General features: G+C 43.5%; 3 protein-coding genes and 1 non-coding gene across 5 annotated transcripts; 3 read left to right on the top strand and 1 right to left on the bottom strand.

Annotated features, from left to right (window-relative positions):
- The first annotated feature begins 155 nt into the window (after positions 1 to 155).
- Positions 156 to 10,637, top strand: lck (LCK proto-oncogene, Src family tyrosine kinase). 2 transcript variants are annotated; one of them, XM_029139957.3, is made up of 13 exons: positions 156 to 316; positions 1,776 to 1,888; positions 2,134 to 2,194; positions 2,781 to 2,871; positions 3,539 to 3,637; positions 3,758 to 3,861; positions 4,402 to 4,551; positions 4,639 to 4,791; positions 6,030 to 6,209; positions 8,036 to 8,112; positions 9,417 to 9,570; positions 9,674 to 9,805; positions 9,927 to 10,637. In XM_029139957.3, exons 2-13 carry the CDS (start codon positions 1,781 to 1,783, stop codon positions 10,121 to 10,123), a joined length of 1,506 nt encoding a protein of 501 aa, XP_028995790.1. In that variant the 5' UTR covers positions 156 to 316; positions 1,776 to 1,780; the 3' UTR covers positions 10,124 to 10,637. The 2 variants fall into 2 exon arrangements, with proteins under 2 accessions (XP_028995790.1, XP_055361711.1); XM_055505736.1 differs by having other exon boundaries at positions 173 to 295.
- Positions 5,507 to 5,578, top strand: trnae-cuc (transfer RNA glutamic acid (anticodon CUC)). The gene has a single exon. It is a non-coding gene; the product is annotated as a tRNA-Glu (tRNA).
- An 887-nt stretch (positions 10,638 to 11,524) lies between the features above and the next one.
- LOC114848179 (probable histone deacetylase 1-B) lies at positions 11,525 to 15,661 on the top strand. Its single transcript, XM_029138473.3, has 14 exons — positions 11,525 to 11,684; positions 12,247 to 12,359; positions 12,431 to 12,548; positions 12,620 to 12,694; positions 12,787 to 12,925; positions 13,066 to 13,207; positions 13,293 to 13,385; positions 13,467 to 13,575; positions 13,655 to 13,795; positions 13,962 to 14,070; positions 14,213 to 14,343; positions 14,437 to 14,607; positions 14,709 to 14,760; positions 14,847 to 15,661. The coding sequence occupies exons 1-14, from the start codon at positions 11,633 to 11,635 to the stop codon at positions 14,872 to 14,874; spliced, it is 1,473 nt and encodes a 490-aa protein (XP_028994306.1). The 5' UTR covers positions 11,525 to 11,632; the 3' UTR covers positions 14,875 to 15,661.
- Positions 15,092 to 18,402, bottom strand: tmem54a (transmembrane protein 54a). The gene is made up of 6 exons (XM_029138476.3): positions 18,239 to 18,402; positions 17,387 to 17,583; positions 17,234 to 17,293; positions 16,879 to 17,070; positions 16,651 to 16,788; positions 15,092 to 16,126 (listed from the first exon to the last, which is right to left on the bottom strand). Exons 1-6 carry the CDS (start codon positions 18,249 to 18,251, stop codon positions 15,995 to 15,997), a joined length of 732 nt encoding a protein of 243 aa, XP_028994309.1. The 5' UTR covers positions 18,252 to 18,402; the 3' UTR covers positions 15,092 to 15,994.
- Between the last annotated feature and the right edge of the window lie 11 nt (positions 18,403 to 18,413).

Here is an 18,413-nt window from a genome sequence, read left to right as displayed (position 1 = left end):
CAGAGCAGCCCTCAACCTTTCAACGACAGGAAACTCTGGTTCGGTCTCCTGTGCGTGCGTGCGTGTGTGTGTGTGTGTGTGTGTGTGTGTGTGTGTGTGCGTGGGTGCGCGTGCGTGCGTGCATGCACCACATCTGCGCTTCTACCTCTGAGTGAGTTATATTGTGTGAAGCGTCTGACGACATCTTCACACCCAGCCCCGAGCGGTGAAAAACGCTCTTATTAGTAAATACATCCTTCCACAAAGCTTAAGAAAGAACCTCTCTATGGCGGAACTTCTAATCTGAAACTTGAAGGTACATGTCACATTTCTAGAGGTGAGTAACAGACCTTTTATCGGAGGGATAAAACTTTAGAACGTTTTAGCTCATAGGAACGTTATATTCCACGTGTTATAACTAATGCGCTACATGAACCCACGCAGATGTTTTAGTCTGAAAATTTGATTAAATATGTTGTCAAAAACTGATTAATGAGAAGAATATTACACCCACACCAAGCGGTAATAGAGAGTTAGCGTTATCTGACTTACATCTGCATTTAATTCAAGTTTACCGTAGGGCTTTGTAATAAGATGCTGGTTGTTGAAGGAGATCAATGATATTTGGACCACATTCATTACAATGAAACATGTCCCACAGCCTTATTTTTCTCCTTCTATAAAATTAATTTACAGTATTAACTCCAGGCGCTTGTGTGTTTGTAGGCCGGCGTTTTAGAGATAAAACATAACAGCAACATTACAGTTGGAGACTGTAACAGGACATTTTATTTTATAGGTCGTTTTTCATGTTGTGTGTCTGTTAGAGATGTGCATCCTGTGCAGCAAATGTCGTTTGATTCGCTTCAAAAGCTTCAGTGACAACGCCAGCGAATCAAATCAACTGTTTAAATATTCACAAAAAATTCACAAAAAAACAGTACACGCTGTTTGTTTTGAGTGTCATAAAAGAGGCCTTCGCATCATAATAATGAGAGGGCAGCCCCTCAGTGGAAAACACTGACTTTGTGTGAGTGACTCCCTGAGAGTGGGCCTCCAGGCGTAGGAGTGCTGATAAGTCAGAAGAACCTTCCTCGCACCCCGGTGACCTCTCCGTGGGTCCCTGGGGGTCCCGCTACAGTGGGGCATTGTTACTGCCGGGTCAAGGCCTCAGCAGATTTTTCTCACGGCTCTGAGACTTTGGGACGGTCTGCTGCGATTAGCCCACTGACCCGGTTACATGAGGGGTCCACTGAGAAAGCCCGCCGGTGCCGAGTGTACCACCGGCCCAAAGTCCAAGACGGAGCACGTGCAGACGCTGGATTACACCAGATCAGGATTTGTGTTCAAGGCTGGATCAGAATTCCAACATGGTGTTTCGCAGATGTTTTCCCGACTCTGTTCGACTGCGATGTGCACGTTTATACTACCGCAAAAGGGAAATGAAATCAAACGGGTGAACTTTAGTTTAGTTTAAGTTTAGAGCCCGAATCACAACTCTGCCTCCATTTTGAGGCGAGGCCCTCACTCACACACGAGTAGAACAGATTTTGAAAACAAAAACATTTTTGTTTCTCTATTAAAGTCCAAACAACTATTCTCAACATTATGCTATAAAATAGACAGTTTATTTAAATATAACATATATATAATTTAATATATAATGATATAATATATTACAAAATTTCTCCCATTCAAAATCTTGAATGGGAGATTTCTGCTGATTAAACGATATAATTATCAGGTTTTGTAATAATATCACGCCCCACCTTCTAACTCCAACCTCTATATTGCAGGAAACATGGGATGTAACTGCAGTTCAGACTATTCCGACAACGACTGGATCGAGAACCTGGACGAAATCTGTGAACACTGTAACTGCCCCATCCCTCCTCAGTCGTGCAACCCAGTGAGTCTGTGCTTCTTTGAGCCTCGGTGCAGTCCACGCTGTGGCACAGGGCCGAGAGTCTGTGCAGTTTGACATGAATGGGTTCTGGTTAGTGTGGTTTAGTGTGAATGACCGAATGGAGGACAAACGGATCAAAGGCTGAGTGAACATGCAGCGGTATAGAAGCAGACCTGCTGTGAATAAAGTATAGAAAAAACGTGCAAACCACCAAACGAGAGAGTCTAATCACGTTTTCCTCTCCACAGTACACCGATCAGCTGATTCCATACCCGTCACAGCACTCACCTCCTAACTCGCCTCTATCCGGTAAAACAAAGCAATCTATTGTTCTGTGAAGTGTTACAAATTGTTTTGTGTGGTCACTAATATAACATGAAGTCATATGAGACTAAACAGAATGCATCTACATATAAAAAGTTTTGCATTGCATTGGTTTTATACATTAGTGATCTTTTTCCAGTTTTCTTCCCCTCATAACCATTTATTTTTATGATTCATATTTATTTGAGCTGAGTGTGACTTGTTGGCTAAACTATTGGCACTGAAGACGAACAACGAAGCTCATGTTTGATTCATCATCGTTTGTAGTTTGCCGAATCGTATCTGCTCCTCACCTAATGTTTTACTTTTAGACACGTATTGACTCCCCTTGGTTTTTGTTTCCCTCTAAATTGATAGTTTTACTTATTATTATATACGCGCCTAGCTCGAACTAGTGACACGTTGTTGGTGTGTTTCCAAACCCCTGAGTCGTCAGAATATAACTGAGCTGTAACATTTAAAAACCAGCAACGGGCCTTTCGAAGTACTCAACCCAATTAACCTTTACTGTAAATTCAATTCATAAAAACATTGCAAAATGTTTTATTTAAATATTATATTTCTTTGTCAGACAATGTTGCTGTGGCCTTATACAGCTATGAACCCAAACACGACGGAGACCTGGGCTTCGAGAAGGGAGAAAAACTCAAGATCCTCAACCAGTAAGTTAACGAAGTTCCATAAAACGCGTTTTACACAGACGGCGGTAGTGATCGATTCACGTCCATCGCCACAGTGTAATGTAGCGATGCGTACGCAGCCAGAACCCCACAAGCGTCAGATCCAGCTGTTTACCATCATTCACCGTACGCATCCCGAAGTAGCCCTGCGTTTGTACAAAGCGTCCGCTTCGTCTACAGCTTGATCTCCTCTTTGCTTCCGTTCTCTCTCTGTTGCAAACTGCTGAAAAAAAATGTAAAAAATGATACCCACGTGATTAACTTGTGGCTTCCAAGGAGGAAATGCATGAAAGAAATAAAAGTAAACGTCACTTACCAATAATGTCATGGACCCATTATATTCAAGATTTGAGCAGCATAAAACTTTAAATTCCACCACTGGTGAAATAATTTCTTTTAAAATAGTAGTTTGTATATACTAGCTAGGTAACCGGCCTTTAGAACTGGAGGGGGTTCTGTAGGAGTGATCAGTCAATCTAGTTTCTTCTTTTTCGGATGTTTGAGCCTAGGTATGATGTGGTTCATTTAAGCCAGTCATCGTTAATACAGAACTTGGGAACTGAATAAAATCTGCTCTCTGGCGTCCAGACTGCTGCGTCACACGCATTAGCGCGCTCCCGTCGTTCTCACTGTCTCCTCTCACATCCAGGAACGACCCCGAGTGGTACTTGGCCGAGTCCTTCACCACGGGCCAGCAGGGCTTCATCCCATACAACTTTGTTGGTTTGACCACGATGGAGATGGAGCCGTACGTCACACAGGAAACAGGCTTATGTCACTCTGCCGCTACGCGCTCTTATCTGATGCAACGCTTGCTGAGTCCCTGAGGGAAGGGAAGTGGTTTTAACTCCGAGTGTCTGTGCTGCAGGTGGTTCTTCAAGAACATTTCTAGAAACGAAGCCATGAGGCTGCTCCTCGCTCCCGGGAACACGCAGGGCTCCTTCCTGATCCGAGAGAGCGAGACGAGCCCAGGTGAACCGGCCGCCGTGACTCATTCTGTTCCACCGAAAATGCTTCACAAGGTGGTTCCTCTGAGAACCATGCACGGAAATGACACCAATTGAAACGCCGCAAGCACAGATATCCCAGAAGTGTCCTCTGTTTTTCTAACTTGACTCATCTATTCGATTTGAGTTTTGCTTCACTCCGTAAGCTGTAAGAGACAAGCTAACACATGGATGTAGAGATGATAAACACTAGAGTCCCTGCTGAACATCAGCATGTTAACGTCATGGTTGTGACAGTGTTTGCACAAAGATCTTAGTATTTGATTTATGCTTTAAATATAATCCAATAACTACACGTGAAGCAAAAGTTTAACTAATATCCACACACAGTTGCTACCTTAACGCAACAGGAAAGGCTAACGGCTAATTTGCTACACTTTGGCCAACATATTGATAAGTTGGAGCAACAGAACTGTAGTTTAATAATTATTTGTTATTATTTCTGTGGTGAGGTCTGATGTCACCTGCTCCCTAATGGCTTGTTGTGCTTACGACCTCCCTCCAGGTTCATATTCGTTATCAGTCAGGGACCTGGACCAGAACACTGGCGAGGGAGTCAAGCACTACAGGATCCGCAACATGGACAACGGTGGCTTCTACATCACGGCCAAGATATCGTTCGTGTCGCTGAAGGAGCTGGTCCAGCACCACTCACGTACGCAAGGCCGTCACAATGCGTCCCAATGGCCGCTGTTACTGTGGGGGCGCCGCGTGACCGCGTCCGTGTCCGTGTCTCCTCCAGGCGAAACCGACGGACTGTGCTCCAAGCTGGTGAAGCCCTGCCAGTCGCGGGCGCCGCAGAAGCCTTGGTGGCAGGATGCGTGGGAGATCCCCCGCGAGTCCCTGAAGCTGGAGCGGCGGCTGGGTGCCGGGCAGTTTGGAGAAGTCTGGATGGGTGAGAGGCCTTTAATGTCTCACATCTACGCATTCGACCCGGCTGCGTGGTCGGTCGGTTGCTGGCGTGACTGTGAGTCTGTCCTTTCTGCAGCCTGTGCAGAAACTTTGCTTTCGTACGCGCATAATTGTAGACTGGTTCGAGTGGAGAACGATGCGGGGCACGGGTTTTGTTACGCAACATCACCCAAACTACACAAATCGGTCTTTCCACTGAGCTCATGGGTTGTCTCCCAACAATACTGGCATGGGCGTCCATTGTGAGCGTGGAGTGTTAAATTAAACAGGGGCAGACTGTTATGATCACAAGGGTATCGGGTGAAATATTCGGTGCCACAACCCCCTTATTATTTGACTGGATGGAATATTTCCCCCCGTCTCTTTTTCCATCCTTGTGCGCCAGCAAAATTCATCGTCCCAAACAAACCGCTGCATTACAGCTAAACACTGCCAGCCCTGGAGCCTGCTTCCATTTCACATTCACTTTCTATTTACAATATCTCCTTCTATGCAGCCCGGGCACCTTGTTTGTTGCTCTATGCCTCACCTAAACATTGGTTTAAGGACATGCTGTACAAGAATAATGGGAGTGACTGTGAATTGTATTCATGTTAATTTACATGAATCAACCGCCTTTGTGCAAGTAGAGTTGCACAAATGTAACGAATACGTGTGGCCAGTATCCTGGATTTTTAGCACCACTGCTTGGCATGTCGTCCCTGGTGGTCTAGTGGTTAGGATTCGGCGCTCTCACCGCCGCGGCCCGGGTTCGATTCCCGGTCAGGGAACAACTTTTGGAGACCATTTCACTCGTTGCAGAGTTGCTCTGTGCATCTTGAAGTTGTCAGTTGAACCCAGTTGATCCCACCACGTGTGTCCTCGTGCTCTCGGAGAGTTCCATATATGGCTGCCCACTGCCAAATGCAGACGACACAATTTCCCAAAGGAATAAATAAAGAATGACTATTTGCATGCAAGAATCTATTTGAGAAATCTCATACAGTGAAATGAAACTTACCAATTATTTAGATTTTCATTTACATACAGCATCACTGTTCTTGTTAAATGAGCAATCTTACATTCAGAAGGGTTATTCCAGCATTTTAATCAGATTTTCCTGTTTCCCAGAGGCTGAACCCCCACTTACATTGGTGACGCTTGTCTTTTTCTGTAGAAAAAACGCACAAAGTACTGGAGATTTTTTTGTCTTAAACAAAATATTCAACTCTGTATTTCCAGGGATTTACAACAACGAAAGGAAGGTGGCAATCAAGAACTTGAAGATAGGCACAATGTCAGTGGAAGCCTTCCTGGCTGAGGCCAACATGATGAAGAACCTGCAGCATGCTCGTCTCGTCCGCCTCTTCGCTGTGGTTACCCAGGAGCCCATCTACATTGTCACAGAGTACATGGAAAACGGTATGTGGAAATCCTGCCTGTGTCATGCCGAGGAGTGCTTTTTACAGCACTTACAAGACCAGATATGACTGACGGCATCCAAAGCACAGCGCTGAACCCCATGCCAGGGTATTTCATAAGATTCAAAGAAAATACTTCCGTATTTTTACTATCCCGCTTCTGTTTTCTCTTAGTCGGTGCAAATATGTTCAAGCATGCCTCAAAGGAACATTGCCTTCACGCACCAAAAGCAGGGCGCCTGAGTCTGGACTGGAGACAAAGAAAATAGGTGTAATTGCGAGAAGCGCGTTGCAGACGTTCAGGATGAAACATGTTGATTTTTCAGACGATGAGAGCTCATGTTTCGACAAAAAGCCTCACGTCACGTCTTTCACTCTTTTTATGAGTCACAGTGTTCTCATATGTGCCCTCCTCTCCTGTAACTTCAGCTAAATTCCTTGAATGTACCTAAATTGCACTTCCTGTTTGTTGTTGATATAATGTATTATACAAAATGTATATTAATAGAACTACACAGGATAATCATGTCGCACACAAACCTAACGCGAGCTTTACTGAACCTCCTGAAGTTGAAGCCTCCTCTCTCCGCCGCCCTGTGCTACCTTGTTTCCAAGCCGACGTGAACTTTCACTTGTTTTCGGGCCAGGTTATTAGTGTTTACACGCCGAAGGGAAGTCTCTCCTGGTCGATGCGAGGTGAGGGGGGTGTGGTATTGTTCACGGAGATCCTTGATGAGGCCTGGCCGCTCTCCAGGAACTGTGTTAGGCACAGCTGTAAAAAAATATTGACTATTGGGGCAGTAAGGTTGGAGCAGTAAACAGGCTTCAGCATCCTGCCAGAAAAGCGGCTTCTCCTCACACGCTATATTTGGCATTACTGTCATTCACAAACAGTGCTGGTAATTGCGGTGAACAATTTTCCATATCGCAACCGGTAAACTTTTACTTTGTCCAAATGAGTCAAATGAAAGTGATTCGGCATCTGTTTCAAACCTCAAGGGCCTTCGTAGGTCCTTTTCCCTGGGAGGAAGAATAATAAAATGCATAGAGAGACGTCACGAGCACCAGGGCGGCCTCACGGCTGAAGTGAATGGGGGGCCTTTGTATGGCCCTGTGTAAGCGGCCTGTAAACCACCAGTCTCTCTACGTATATGAGGCTGTCTCTTTGTCCGGCATCCCCACGTGGACGCGGCACAATTGGTGCCTCTGTTTTTAATAGAAAGGATGGCTCGGAGTTCCCGTCTTTTCACTTCATCCCTCGGTTTTGTTATTATCAGAGACCACAAAGATGGAAAATAACAGGCGTGCCATCCCAGCTTCCCTTTGTGACCTTGACAAAGAGGGCTCCTCTGACTTTAAAAGCAGTCTTCCGGACTTAGGCAGAGGATTAAATGCCTCCTCTTTCCTGGCACAGTCATTTCTCTTGTTTCCTTTGCTCAGACTTGCTGGGCCGGTGCGCGGAGGTATTGTTCTGTGCTAATCATACTCAACACAGCAGTCTGCTGTCACAGACCATGCATCACTTTGACCGATGCTTCTTGTACTTCCTCACTGTGATGTTCCTAGATTTAAAGTACTATTTTGGTCCAGCTCTATCTGTTTACTACAAAGTACGCCTGTGAGATTTTTTTTCTATTTTCTATTACATCTCCTCTTTTTAATCTTAATCCTAAAATATCGTACAACAAACAGACGCGTGCCTCTATAGTATTTAGGACATTATCAATAGAACGACCTACAAAAATTAAGACGCTGACACAATGGCTGTAGTGAAATGAAAAAAATATATATTTGTGCATTTAATGATATGAATGTGATTTCTTACAGGGAGCCTTGTGGATTACCTAAAGACCACAGAGGGAAGCAGTTTGCCCACAAACACTCTGATAGACATGGCATCTCAGGTAGGGCACCATTCATTCACGTCTTATTCTCACAGACAGGAAACTGGCCACTGTTGTACTGAGACTTACATTCAGAACTAATCTTTTAATAACAAGAGAGCTGGGTGTGTTTACGATTCTGTGTGTGTGTGTGTGTGTGTGTGCGTGCGTGTGTGTTTGTGTGTGTATCTATTTATTTGTGTCTAGCCTCGATTCTCTGGCACAAATACAAGCGTGTACCAAACAAGCCGGATGCAAATGAAAATGTTTGTTTTAAGCTATTAAAATCTTTTTCTTGGCCAATCTGTCCAAAGCCAGGTTTGATATTTTCCTCTGGTGAGCTTAGTTTAACACAAACCAGCGACAGGCAGCAGCTCTCTACTTCACAAACCAGACTCATGCACATCTTTTACCTGTGTGCTTGTAAAACCACACACGACTCCACTGATCGCTTTTGCACATACAGTAGGTAGGTGGATATTCTTATGCCTACACAGAAACAGGTGGTTTTTGATGACGGTGGTGTTAATTTCAATCATCTATTCCTCAGAAACAAAACTAAATTGTGTAATTTAATTTTCTTTGGGCTTTACTGCACATGGCTTTTCATTAAAAAATGTTCTTAAGAGGTTATATGGCAATAAAAGAACTTACAGTAGGTGTATTTAGGGTGTGGGAATGGAAAACACAAGCACAGGAAGACAGGCCTGAGTTTCAAAGTCTAAGAAAACGAAGAGGAGCGCTCAGAGGAAGAGTTCATACTGAGTGTCTTTGTCCTGAATGGACTGCAGGGTAAAGAGGTGTGGGGTTGCCACAGACAGACGTGCATGAAACAGTTGTCGCACATATGTGATAGATTCTCATGGCTGAAGGATGCATCTTTGACTGTGGGTGGTGAATTCTGTGGAAATGATCAACAGTTTTCCACTCAAATATACCTCACAGAGAGGTGTGTTCATACATTAGGTGTAGTGTCGACTTGTCTCTGGGGTAAATCTGAACGGAAATGACTCACGTAGCAAGTGACTGAATCAGAAACACACAAATATGATTAGAGTAGAGCTGGTGTTGAGCTACAGCTGTGCAGTGGGTGGAGTACCTGGTAAAAGGCCAGAAGGCACTGACCTGGGGAAGTGGAAAACTCCCTGCTTTAGGAACCTTACATGGTGCTAGAACACACACACACACACACACACACACACACACACACACACACACACACACACACACACACACACACACACACACACAGTCATGCATGTTATGCTCAAACACATACATCCACACACACTGACAGGAGTCTGGTGATGTGCTGCCCCCTGCAGGTGGCGGATGGCATGGCCTTTATCGAGGAAAGGAATTACATTCATCGAGACCTGCGAGCTGCCAACATCCTAGTGTCTCACGAGCTCATCTGTAAGATTGCTGACTTTGGACTTGCGAGACTCATCGAGGACAATGAATACACAGCTAGAGAAGGTAAGATGACTTACAGGCCACCGACTATGTGACGTGCCTTTTATCACCATCACTGATCCATATGATGGTGTGCATTAGTTCAACTTTCCGACTTTGTTCACAGGTGCAAAATTCCCCATTAAATGGACTGCTCCTGAAGCTATCAACTATGGCACCTTCTCCATAAAGTCAGACGTGTGGTCATTCGGGATCCTCCTAACAGAAATAGTGACATATGGACGCATACCCTACCCTGGTAAATACTCTCTCCCATTCTAATTCATTGCGCAGCTGTTTTATATGAACTTCATCGCTGATTCTAATCGATGTAAAGCATCACATCCATTGCTCACTCTGCTGAGTTTACTGTCATGCAGGTATGTCCAACCCAGAGGTCATTCAGAACCTGGAGCGCGGCTACAGGATGCCAAAGCCAGAAAACTGTCCTGATGGGCTTTACAATGTCATGACTTTGTGCTGGAGGGAAAGCCCAGAGGACAGACCCACATTTGAGTACCTGAGGAGCGTTCTGGATGATTTCTCCACCGCCACAGAGAGGCAGTACCAGGAGTAACCCTACGCACATGCAAAAAGTATATTCAAACTAAGAGCACGGCTTTTCTCACACGGCCCCCTGGATTTTGTTTCCTTTTGTTGAAGATTACAAACTGAGAATTTGCAAGTACAGTAAAAGTTCTTTCTGCAGCGAACTTATCAGAAATGTCCACTTAGACACAACTCAATCAGTCATGGACTGTGAGTGCATCCTGTGTCACCTGAGGCAACGACAAAAGACGGGAGAGCGATCGCTGCTGCTTGGATGGAGACTGACACAGACGACCAAGCAGCTGCTCTCCTGGTGCTCGTGAACATGTAAATACTGTCAAATGAACTTATCTGTGTTTTCTGCTGCAACTTGTTTTACTGATGCCAGAGGATTCTTGCAGCTTTGATGCATTACATAATAAATTGTATTTGTGAATGTACGTGAAATAATTCAGTTAGATTCTACAACAGTGCTACTGCAACCATATTATGCAGGTATGTTGAAAATGATAATAAAGACTAGAATTTATGCTTGATCTTAATGATGTTTATTAGTAGTGTTAAAAAGTGAAAAATACTGAGTGTTGAGGTAACAAGGAAAAAAATGTGTACAATAAAACGTATACTATACGTTATAATAACTAATACTTAGGATTATTTTATTTAAATTCATGTATTATATTTCTTTAAATGTTAACAAAAATACTATGATGCAAGAGGCTTGAGATCAGTCTACTCCGCTCTTCTCCACTCGCTGATTCCTTTTCATCGCTGTATTTTTTTTATTTTGCATGTCAAAGTGTTCTTTAAAATTTTTTGCCTTTTTTGTTAATGTGCTCCACAAATAAATTTTCTTCACCTTTATGAATACAAAATAAAATAATGCAGAAAAATCTAAGAGACGAGTGTCCACAAAGATGACAAAGCAAATTTAGAACTACAGTTTTGCAAACTACTAATTGGCAAAAGATGACAATCTTAACCAAACAGAAAAATATACTTAATACTTACTACTTATACATACTTACTTAATACTTATATCAAGTTAGTATTATTACTTATATTATATATATATATATATATATATATATATATATATATATATATATATATATATATATATATATATATATATTATATATATATATATATATATATATATATATATAGATATATATATATATATATATATATATATATATATATATATATATATATATATATACTTTATATCACAAACAACAAAGAAGACAGGAGACAAAGAAGAGCTTCCTTTACGTTTAAAACTAGAAACCAAAATAAGAAGCATTTGTGACCATGCGTGAATGTCAGTTTTACTAAAGTTTTTTTAAAATTCTGATAAATGAAAAATTCTGTTAATGTGACCAGAGGAGTCAATACACACCGCGTGAACGCGGCGCCCCCTGCTGGAAGCCGCTGGCGCTACATCCCATTCACTGGACGTGATACGAACCATCCACCTCTCGTCGCTGTTGTCTCCCGCAGTGTGCGGCGAACGCCAGGGTAAAAGGCTAAAATGGCGCTTACTTCTCAAGGAACAAAGAAAAAAGTTTGCTACTACTACGATGGTGAGTACACTTGTGCGCGTGGCTCCGGCTTGCGCCGCGCGCTTTCGGCTTCGATCCGCCACTTTGCTCCAACAAAGGCGGTAGTTTGTTTCACCTTTTGCTAACGTTAGCCGACCTAGCTACCGTAGCTCCACTCTCACGCAGAGCCGCTATTTAGACTATTTGTGCCGCAAAATAATAAATTCACGTTCCCCTAAATGCACCACTGGGCCTTAAACACAACTCCGTGCATATATCTACCATGCGATATAACTAGTACTTTAAAGTAGACTAGTTTACATTAGTGGCTAGTAACGTTAAGCTAACAATGGGGATTAGTAACGTCAACGTTACTTCATTTGGACTACAGTTACCGTCAGAACTTTGCTAACGTCCACTGGTTTAGCTAGCTAGTGTGGAAGAACACGCGACCCGTCATTTACACGGCGGTGGTTTGATTTAAACATCACAGATCAAATCAGACACGTTTTTAATGACAGTGCGGGTGAATCTTAACAGACACGCAATGTGTAAATATAATTACTGTTTGTATTGGCTTGTAAGTAACTTCTTTTTATCTTAGGGGATGTTGGAAATTATTACTACGGCCAAGGGCATCCCATGAAGCCCCACAGAATCCGCATGACACACAACCTGTTGCTGAACTATGGCCTCTACAGAAAGATGGAGATATACGTACGTACGAGCGCGGTGGAGGCGGGAGCTCAGTAGCTCGTTCCGACGCTCACGTGTCGCCTGTGTTTCAGCGTCCACACAAAGCCAACGGAGAGGAGATGACCAAGTATCATAGTGACGATTACATCAAATTCCTACGTTCAATCCGACCAGACAACATGTCGGAGTACAGCAAGCAGATGCAGAGATGTAAGTTTGGTCCGTGTGTACGTTGAAGGTGAACGTGCGTGAGGAACTGATTGTCCGCTGTCGCCTTGCAGTTAATGTGGGAGAGGACTGTCCCGTGTTCGATGGGCTGTTCGAGTTCTGCCAGCTCTCAGTCGGGGGCTCTGTTGGTGAGTTGATTCTCTTCAGGGCTTAGACAGATATCATATTGATATCAGATAGCTGAGTTCGCTTTAAACGGAGCCTTAATTCTGTCCCGTAGCCGGTGCCGTCAAGTTGAACAAACAGCAGACCGACATTGCGATCAACTGGGCTGGAGGCCTGCATCACGCCAAAAAGTCAGAGGCCTCTGGCTTTTGCTACGTCAACGACATTGTATTGGCTATTCTGGAGTTACTGAAGTGAGTACGGAAAACGCTACTTTTACAGCAGTAATCTATTCTACATAACACTGGTGATGTGGGTTCTCTCAATTAGTGTTGTACTTTTATGTCTCATGTATTTTGTTATTGGACTCAAAGTATTTTCCCCCTTTCTCTAGGTACCACCAGAGAGTTCTGTACATCGATATTGACATCCATCACGGGGACGGTGTGGAGGAGGCCTTCTACACTACAGACCGCGTCATGACAGTGTCTTTCCACAAGTATGGAGAGTACTTTCCTGGCACAGGTGACCTGAGGGTAAGCCTTTACATTAGTTGATAAATTCACGTCATATTTAATAGCAAACAATAAAGCAACCTGACTTCTGTTTCTTTCTCTGCAGGATATTGGTGCTGGCAAGGGGAAATATTACGCAGTGAATTATCCACTGAGGGATGGGATTGATGATGAGTCTTATGAGGCCATATTCAAGCCTGTGAGTAGTGTTTGCTTGTTTAGAGTTCAAAAACTCCGTTTGATAGACAGGAGCACTGGAGAGCAAATGTTGCCTTTGTAGATCATGGCCAAGGTGATGGAGATGTATCAGCCCAGCGCAGTGGTTCTGCAGTGTGGTGCTGATTCTCTGTCAGGAGACAGACTTGGCTGCTTCAACCTCACCATCAAAGGTAAACTAGTTCACACCTCCTCAGCTCTGTTAATCTCACCATTTATTACTGAGACTTTATTTCTGTGCTTGGTGCTTAGGCCACGCCAAGTGTGTGGAGTACATGAAGAGCTTCAACCTGCCACTGTTGATGCTGGGTGGAGGAGGCTACACCATCCGTAATGTGGCACGCTGCTGGACATATGAAACAGCAGTCGCTCTTGATTCCTCCATCCCAAATGGTGAGTCTACATGTCAATACAGGTTTTTATTATAAATCATTTATATTAATAATTACAATACTTGCATTGGTATTATATAGTTTTAATAAAAATATGTAGTTAAATGAATGACAAATCACTTTCAACATATAAAAGACATTGCTCTTCAAATGTCCTCACTCTACAGAACTCCCATACAACGACTACTTTGAGTACTTTGGACCAGACTTCAAGCTGCACATCAGCCCCTCCAACATGACCAATCAGAACACCAACGACTACCTGGAGAAAATCAAGTGAGTCCAAAAATCTGCCATTTACTGTGTGAGAGGAAAAGGCAGGTGTGATGTGGAGTCACCCAGCTGTGAAGCTCAATGCCAGGTTGTTTGTGGTTTCATCTGTTTTTATAGCATTTAAAATGAGCCTTTTGTCTCTTAGGCAGCGTTTGTTTGAAAACTTGCGCATGCTGCCTCACGCCCCAGGAGTTCAGATGCAGGCCATTCCAGAGGACGCTGTACAGGAAGACAGTGGGGATGAAGCTGAGGAAGACCCCAACAAACGGATCTCAAGTAAAGATTGCTTCAATTAAGTTGTCTTGCAGCTAACCCTCTAAAGAGGTAAATAGCAGGGTTTCATTCCACCCTCTACTGTGATTATTACAGTCCGCGCTCATGACAAGAGGATAGCATGTGAGGAGGAGTTCTCTGACTCCGAGGATGAAGGTGAAGGAGGCCGAAGAAACACAGCCAGCTTCAAGAAAGCCAAGCGAGCCAAAACTGAAGGAGACAAAGAGGGAGAAGAGAAGGAGAAGAAAACTGAGGAGGAATCAAAAGGTGTGTTAATTTTTTTTTTTTTATATCTCATCTCATATTTCTGCTTTTTTAGTAAGTGTAAAGCCACATGATATATTGTGATGGTGATTTTCCTTTTAAAGAAGTAACAGAGGAAGACAAGGTGCCAGAGGATGAGAAAATGGACACATCAAAGTAAAAAGTCATTTCATTCACACATTGAACTTGGATAAAGTGGCCAATGAGGAATGATAATTATTTCCTTCTTTTGCTTCCTTTAGGCCAAAAGAGGAGTCCAAGACGCCTTGAGGTCGTCTGCATCCAGACACACCAGTGCAGCTGATCAGGTGGATTCTAAAACAAGTATTTTTTCAATTAATAAATCAATGTTCCGTGTTGAAATCTGTTAGGTGGTACGTTAGTAGTGGGAGCTTGTGCTCCTCTACGGGAACGGGGACAACAGAGTTCCAGACTTGTTTTTCTAGGACACCTTTTCAGCCTCGTTGTTTGTGGACTGAAGTCTGACTTTTGTTTTTTTTTTTGTATGCTTTGTTGCTGTCGTCCTGACTTTTTATAGGCTCTGTCTTTTCTCTTCCTGAAGCAACATTGTAAAATAGGTTTGTATGTGTAATGCTTTTATATATCTCGATTTCATTTATTTAAATCAGATATTTTGTTTACTTGGTTTTATGGTTTTCAGTCGCACTTTGTCCTGTGCCTTTCAGTATAGAGTTGAAGCATGTTTGTAAAGTAGATCTTTTTACATTTGTGTTACTGGCCTTGTCTGGTAAGGCCCCCAAGACTTGTCTTAATGTATATACCTCATACGTGGCACAGTGTAGGTGAGTTTTTTTGTTCAACAGGCTTCTGACACATGCCAATCTTTTCCATCAAGTTTTCTATCCTGCCTCACGATACTAAAACTGTTTAAATCCTTTCAACTGGTGCCGGATTATTGATATCTGGACAGTAAGTACTCACTTAAGACAAATACCACAATACAATGATTTGTTGTGTATATATTTGTATCCTGTAAACATGATTATTGTTCCATAAGAGCTTGATTTTGAAACGCCAATAAAAACTTCATACTGTATGTTGGAGTTTTTGAAAATAAGACTGCATAACATGTTTGGATTAAAAAACAACTGATGGAACTATATTTTAATACAGAAATAAAAAAGAGATACATACAGTTTTGTATTTTCAAAACTATCAATATAAACAATCATATCAAACCAGTGGCAGCACAGAATCATATAAAACTTATGGATATAAATGACCATTTCATTAGCAAGCTGAAATCCCAGAGGTGTGATCTTCAGCCAGAATATGTAACAGATGTGGTACATTTTCACAAATAATCATTTGTTATATCACGTTAACACCAACACTTTCAACCTAACGTATCAGACTAGGTGTAGCCGGATCAGAGCCAGTGGCTCTGCTCCTGTGGACTGGGGTGGTCCAGCAGATCCTCCTGCTCTGCTGGCTCAGCTTCAGAATCTGACCCTGGTCTTTGTACCGATGTGGCAACTTCAATGCTGTCCCGGATACACACCTGGGGAATACACAGTTTTCAATAAATAAACTACTTTACATTTATGACATCAGAAAGAAAACATGTTCTTTCTCTTTTGGGTAAAACACCTGGATGGGAACCAGAAGATATTTCATGTTAACATTTCATCTACAAAACTTGTGGGGAGAAAACGTCCTGATACTTTTTAATTACACCTAAATAAAATTGCACAGCTTGGAATGCATGAGGTCACACTGAGTCTGCATGAGATGATGGACAGTTTCTACAGTGCCCTGTTCATGTTCGCCTCCTCAGCAGTTCTACACAACCAGCATCCATTTGTCTGTATTACATTCAATATTATTGCTATTTCTGGATATGTCGAAGCCCGGTCTGTTTCCTGTTAAACTTTGACTTAATCTACAGTGCCCTAATAGCGAAATGTGAGGCTACCTAATAATAATCCTGCTGACTGAAGTGTGTGACTAACAGTATAGACTACAGTGCTATGGAGCGCTAATGCTAGCCCTGTGGACACAGTGGGTGGTCCAGCATCAGCGTACCCTCCTAGACGGGGTCGGCCTCTTCCGGCATGGACAGAGGTAGAGGAATGAAGTGCAGGCAGCAAAGCAGTGGAAGGAGAACACCATCTCCACGATGGACATTGAGATGAGAAGCACCCACAGGATGATTGTGGTGGTCTGGTCAAGAACAGACGAAAGCACAAAACGGAACCGTGAACGTGCTTTTATGCATCAGTTTGCGTGAGTGACCAGCACCGATCAGCTTACATAAGCACGCGTGGGGTCGTAGGGGCATTCGTAGGTGATGTTTGAGGAGACCACACCGGTAACAGAAGCGTGGCAGTTTATTAGATTTTTCTCTTTGTTGCTCATGACCTTGACCACTGACACCAACAAGCCCACGGTGGAGGCGGCTGCCAGGAGACCTGCCAGGAAGCAGAAAACCAGCAGGACCCACTGCTGCAAGGACAAAACAGCGGCTGGCTTTATTGGATTATTTGATCAACACACATATGCACCCTGTCAGAAACAAAGGGCAAGTTCCAACAGGATGCAGCAAATGCCACATGTGAGTAATTATAGAAGAGGGAGACCGTGCCCTGGAGTGGGAAACCGAACTTACCAAAATCCTGCTTTTCTTGTTTTTGGATAGAACAATGGCCACGATTCCGCCAAAGATTCCCTAAAAAGAAGATATCACACGTTTGCTGAAGCCGATGTTTTCCCCTTTTTTTAAATTCTAATATCAAATGTCTGCTGAGTTCTTCATCCTCACCACCAGGCCTGCTGCTATGGCGAGGACATTGGAGATGCCGTACTCCACCCCGTTGGGCTCAGTCTTCGCGGACATGTTCCTGAGCAGCGCGCCGTGCGCCAGCGCTCCCAGCAGGAAGTTAACGTGGCTCACCAGCACCAGCCCCAGGCCCATCTTCATCAGGGCCTTGCTGTCTTTGAGGCTGGCGCAGCACACTCCTACGGGGAGCGTGGGTCAAATTAGCAAATGTGAACATTAACTGATTTGCTTTAATTGATTTGCTCATTTGGTTTTTGCTGTAACTGACGTAATGAAGAACATCTGGAGGGACATTTTTTATCCCACACCTCTGCAGAAATGGTTTAAGGGCCCATCTGACTCACAGTGGTGGTATCGATCTAATCTGATTAAACACCCACCCATTTAAAGCCTCTAAACGGGGGGCTTCAAGCATCTGACCAACAAACACACTCTGACATATGAGACCCATAGCAGTAATAGTGTGTTTAAATATTCACAAACATCTAAACAAACTCTATGACTCTCACAGTACAGGAGCTGGACTATATTATAGGGTCAAACCAACAACATCACGTGATCACGAATACCTAGACTCAAACAGCGTCACCTCAGGTAAACCAGGCACAAGACACTACACCAACGTAAGGTGTCCAGCGTCTTATCTGTAGGTGTTTGGCTTTCATTATTTATTTCATACATTGGAATAACACACAATCAAAACGTATTGCATAGTTCCGTAAAGGAATGAATATGATTACGTGCGTTGCACCTTCTCTACCGGAGCGGACCACGCCTAAGCTTCACCAGGAAACGTGCAATGCGCGGCTTAACGCGGAATCGGCCGGTACTTACCGCAGTACACCATGGTGGATCAGCTCTCCTCTTAGATCATAGTCTAAGTCAATAGTCCACGGGATTTGATTAGGTCATTTTCTGACCGACGCTCCGCTCGCGTTGGCTTTGTCCTCACCTGCGGACACACACGGGAGGTACCTGTGCGGAAACTCCGCCCCCAGTGCGCAAACTC

The sequence above is a fragment of the Betta splendens genome, chromosome 22, assembly GCF_900634795.4.
Source record: "Betta splendens chromosome 22, fBetSpl5.4, whole genome shotgun sequence".
Lineage (NCBI taxonomy): Eukaryota > Metazoa > Chordata > Actinopteri > Anabantiformes > Osphronemidae > Betta > Betta splendens.
This window is presented reverse-complemented; position numbering and strand designations above follow the sequence as displayed.